The sequence below is a fragment of the Rhagoletis pomonella genome, unplaced genomic scaffold (genome assembly GCF_013731165.1).
Source record: "Rhagoletis pomonella isolate Grant_MI unplaced genomic scaffold, Rhpom_1.0 Rhpom_scaffold_04713, whole genome shotgun sequence".
In the NCBI taxonomy this organism is placed as follows: Eukaryota; Metazoa; Arthropoda; class Insecta; order Diptera; family Tephritidae; genus Rhagoletis; species Rhagoletis pomonella.
The window spans coordinates 9,655-14,688 of NW_023463261.1; the positions used below are offsets into that span (position 1 = coordinate 9,655).

Genomic DNA, 5,034 nt, shown 5'->3' on the forward strand with positions numbered 1-5,034 from the left:
ATACGTACATACATACATATCCACATCCAGCCATACATACGCTACATGCATACATACAACCATACATACATATACCCATACGTACCAAAGGGAAGCATGCAAAAGTGCAAAGCATTCATACACACCAATACTCAGCGAGAATTCATTGCTCAAACATGCCAAAAATCACGATCTTCATTCACTTCTCAACCTGCTTATCCAACAACCGACTTAAGTTGATTAACGCCAACTCAGCCAGCACCAGCTTCCGTAGGTAAGCACGGAGCGCATCGGGACGGCTTAGGCCGTGTAACCTCGAGCGCCCTGGCTTGTCCTGCGGGCAAGGCCGAGAGGTTGAGGGGGGCCTGTGAAAGGGGGAATACCCCTTGCACAGACCCTCAAACCCATTATTTTAACAACGGTCTCAGTGGACAGGAGACGAACTCTCCTGCCCACTTAGATACCGCGTGGCGAGCGGGCATTGTGCGGTGGATAAAACCGCCCCACAATGTCAAGCCACCACGATCGAATACGTACCGTCTCACCCCAATAGGTAAGCACGGGGCGCATCGGGACGGCTTAGGCCGTGTAACCTCGAGCGCCCCTGGCTCTGCACATGGGGAATACAGACTGGCCAAGCTGCCGTAGGTAGGCACGGAGCGCATCGGGACGGATTAGGCCGTGTAACCTCGAGCGCCCCTGGCTCTGCCTACGGGACAGGTTGGTGGTTTGTGAGAACATACTGACGACCAGCTTCCGTAGGTGACTACCGTGGCCGTTTCGGACCGCCAATATTAAGTGCCGCCCTGGGCCAAGACAACAGCGAGGAACCACCACCGACTATCATTAACGAGGGCCGCTAGCAACATCATCGCCATCCAGGGCCGTTGTCACCGTCGTGCATCATTAGGGCCGGACTGCCCCCTTCCTCACCATTGGGCCGCCAATATCATTGCCGCCCCAGGCCGAACGCAACACCAAGAGCCGCCACCTTTCAGGGCCGCTAGCAACATCATCGCCATCCAGGGCCGTTGTCACCGTCGTGCATCATTAGGGCCGGACTGCCGCTTTACTCACCATTGGGCCGCCAATATCATTGCCGCCCCCTAGGCCAAACCGCTACCGAGGACCGCTACTTGCTGTCTGCCGCTAACATCATCGCCATCCAGGGCCGCTGTCACCGCCGTTACTCATCAGAGGCCCGTTGTTATAACTAGGGCCGCCAATACTGCTCTCACTACGGGAGGTCGCTACCGCCCTCACCACTATTTGGGCCACCGTCAACATCACCGCAGGGCCGTCACTACTAAAGGGACTGCTACTGCCATCACGATCAGCATCGTCGCTCTCATTGGCTGCAGTACCCGTGCTGTGGGCATTTACCCTCATCACGCTCGCTACCGCTCTCACTGTCATTAATCACCGAACCATCACCGCTCTCACTGTCATTAATCACCGAATCATCACCGCTCTCACTGTCATTAATCACCGAACCATCACCGCTCTCACCGTCACCGCTCTCAACAACACCGCCACCGTCACTAGCCACTAGACAGTCTCCGCTCTCTGAGCCACGACGCCGACCGCCGACCAGTTAGTCGCTCTCTCCCTCCCCTCTCTTCGTGGACGTCAGGGTACCGGCAGCCTGGCCGAACGGCCGCGTGTGTGTGTGGTTGTGTTCGCTATATTCAACTACTGTGTTTATTTTATTCAGTGGGGGTTAGTGGGACCTCCACTCAACCCTGGAGCGGCTGAGCTACCTCAGCCTTCGATAAAACCCACCTCATAAATGGCGCCCGAGCAGGGACCCAGCTCTGCAGGCGCATGTGCAAAAGCACCAACAAGCACCAACCCTGTCGAAGCGGGTTCATCGAACACACCACAACCAACCAATAACACACGGACGAGCGAAAACGACACAGCAACGCTGAACGCCGACTCTCTGGGCTGGATATACCTACTGAAAAAAGAGAGATTGGTGGAGGAATGCAGACAACACCAGTTACCAATTGAAGGGAACACAGTCGCAGAGCTACGGAGTGCTCTAAGCCACTTCATCAAAACCAAGCGAAGTAGAAGATCAACCGAAAATCTCCTAAAAGAACTAGAAATGGAGATCACCGCTGAAGAAGCCAGTATAGCGAAGTCCTTACCCGAAGTCACCCCAGCCATAAAACTGGGCGAATCATTCCTACACTCCGGAGGAGCAAAACTAGCAGCTCCTCAGCGAGACAGGTTTAGTAACGCCGAAGTAATGAGTACTGTCCGTCGTTGGGACGTACACTATTCCGGCGGCGATGCCCTGCACGACTTCTTGGATCGGATTGAGGAACTGGCAGGATGCTACCAAATCCTGCCAGACCAACTCCTCCCAACCCTGCCCGAGATTTTACGCGGTAAAGCACTCCAATGGTTCCGCGTCCAGAGGCAACAAATAACCACCTGGGCTAGATTTCGTACCGGGGCGGAAAAATTTTTTCTGCCCAAACGACACATAACGCAGCTAGAAGACACAATTCGCCAGCGGAAACAGATGCACAGGGAAAAGGCCAAGGACTACATCCTCGCCCTCCAGACACTCATCCGACAACATCCGGTCATGTGCCACGAAAACCACCTAGAACGTATTTATGACGGTCTGCGAGTCGAATACCGACTCTTCGTAAAAAGAAGCGAATTCCAAACCATCGAGGAGCTCATGGAGCTCACCGATGAGTATGAACTGCTCAAAAATGAAGAAGCCAGACAAAGTAGACAAGCGGCACACAGCCTTTCCACCATAAGTAACCGGTACGACGCAAGGAACACCTGCTGGCGCTGCAAAAGGCGTGGGCACCAGCGTTACCATTGTCACTACCCACGGCGACTGTTCTGTTCTCGTTGCGGTGAAGATGGAACTCTCTCCAGAAACTGCCCATACCTCAAATCAATCAATACCGCGCCACCCATCGCCCAAGCCACTACAGTGCAATCCGAATGGAGAAGTATCGACGGTCGCTTCTACGCCGACGTCACCATCGAAGGCCTACACGTACGAGCACTGGTGGACACCGGAGCCACTCTAACATACGTAGACGACAGCACGCGCGTGCATTTAGAGCGACTCAACATCCGACCCCAGCCTAATAAGCGAAACGTCCAACTCGCGGATCAGACATGCGTTGCCAGTACACACACCTACCCCGTCAGAATCAAGTATAACGAGCGATTCACACGCACGGCGGTAGCAGTGATCCCGAACCTGGCAGAACGAATGATATTAGGAATGGACTTCCTGTCAAAGCGAGGCATTGTTGTGACCTTAGACGGCCAGCCACTAAATCCCGACACGTCACCGAGGCCCACACCCACCTTGTGTTGCCTAACAGAACGGGCTCACTTAAATGAGGAACAAAATCAGGAATTGGCACACTTCTTGGACAACAACAAAACGCTGTTCTCCAAAATCACCGGACCAAGTACAGCCGCCGAACACATCATTACACTGCGACACAACCAACCGCTGAAGCAGCGCTACTACCCGCGCAATCCCGCCATGCAGCAGGTAATAAATACCGAAGTGGACGAATTACTCACCGCTAACCGGATAGAACCCTCCAGGAGCGCATACAGCTCACCAATTGTACTAGTCAGAAAGAAACAAGGAACCTGGCGGATGTGCATTGATTATCGTCAACTCAATGCCGCTAGTGAACCCGACGCGTACCCACTGCCTCAAATCGGAGCCATTTTGGACCAGCTAAAAGAAGCAAAGTACATCTCAACCATCGACTTAAAGAACGGCTACTGGCAGATACCGTTAGCCAAGAAGTCTCGGCCATATACCGCCTTCACCGTTCCCGGCCGAGGACTTTTTCAATGGAAGGTAATGCCCTTCGGACTACACTCCGCCCCAGCCACCTTCCAACGCGCCCTCGACTCTATACTCGGCCCGGAATTGCAACCAAAAGTGTTCGCCTACTTAGACGATATCATCGTGCTAGGCGAAACGTTCACCGAACATATGACCTACTTACGCGAAGTCTTTCATAGACTTCAGAACCACAAAATGCAAATCAACTTCGAGAAATGCAGTTTTGTACAACAAAAACTACATTACTTGGGACACATCGTCAGCTCTGAAGGGATACACACCGACCCTGGAAAAGTAGCCGCGGTACGGGAAATGACTGCGCCCCGAACCATCAAGGAGCTTCGCCGCTTCCTTGGACTTGCCTCCTGGTACCGCCGCTTCATCGCTAACTTCTCCACACTCGCGGCACCCCTCAACCAGTTACTCAAAAAGAACGAAACTTGGACATGGGGCGAATTACAGAACAACGCATTTGAGGCGCTCAAGGAAAAACTGACTTCCGCACCAATACTCTGCTGCCCAGACTTCAACCAACCATTTTTTCTACAAACCGACGCTAGCGGAGAAGGACTCGGCGTGGTCTTATTTCAGCGCCATTCGGATCAAGAGAAAGTCGTGGCCTATGCCAGTAGAAGTCTGTCAAACTTAGAAAAGCGTTACTCAGCTACGGAACAAGAATGTCTGGCTGTCCTGTGGGGAATTCGAAAAATGAGACCATACTTAGAAGGCTACCAGTTCACTGTTATCACCGACCACCACTCCCTCAAGTGGCTCCACTCGCTACAAAACCCCTCCGGGCGTCTGGCCAGATGGGCACTTGAGCTACAACAATACAACTTCGAGATCGAATACCGAAAGGGATCTTTAAACGTGGTGGCTGACGCACTATCACGGTGCCCGCTGCCAGCCCCCAGCACAGAAGAAGACCTACTGTTCGCTTTGAATAGCCAACGTACGAGTTGGTACGACAGGAAGACACACCAAGTTCAGACGCAACCCGAACAAAACCCCGACTACCAGTGGATCAACAGCCGACTATTCCGACATATAGCACCAACAAATCCACTCTCCCGTGCCCCGCAATGGAAGCTCTGCATCCCCGCTAACCAAAGGAAAAAGATCCTTAAAGAAGTCCACGACGCCGCCGCGGCAGGTCACCTCGGGATCAGGAAAACCCTCAAACGTGCACAAGAAAATTACTA

At 53.1% G+C, this 5,034-nt stretch overlaps 1 protein-coding gene across 2 annotated transcripts; it reads left to right on the forward strand.

The window, feature by feature from the left end:
* Window positions 1-155: 155 nt before the first annotated feature.
* LOC118754828 lies at window positions 156-4,977 on the forward strand. Of its 2 annotated transcripts, none has more exons than XM_036489700.1 (2): window positions 156-4,803; window positions 4,853-4,977. In XM_036489700.1, the coding sequence occupies exons 1-2, from the start codon at window positions 1,769-1,771 to the stop codon at window positions 4,881-4,883; spliced, it is 3,066 nt and encodes a 1,021-aa protein (XP_036345593.1). In that variant the 5' UTR covers window positions 156-1,768; the 3' UTR covers window positions 4,884-4,977. The 2 variants fall into 2 exon arrangements, with proteins under 2 accessions (XP_036345593.1, XP_036345594.1); XM_036489701.1 differs by having other exon boundaries at window positions 156-4,800; window positions 4,850-4,977.
* Window positions 4,978-5,034: the final 57 nt, after the last annotated feature.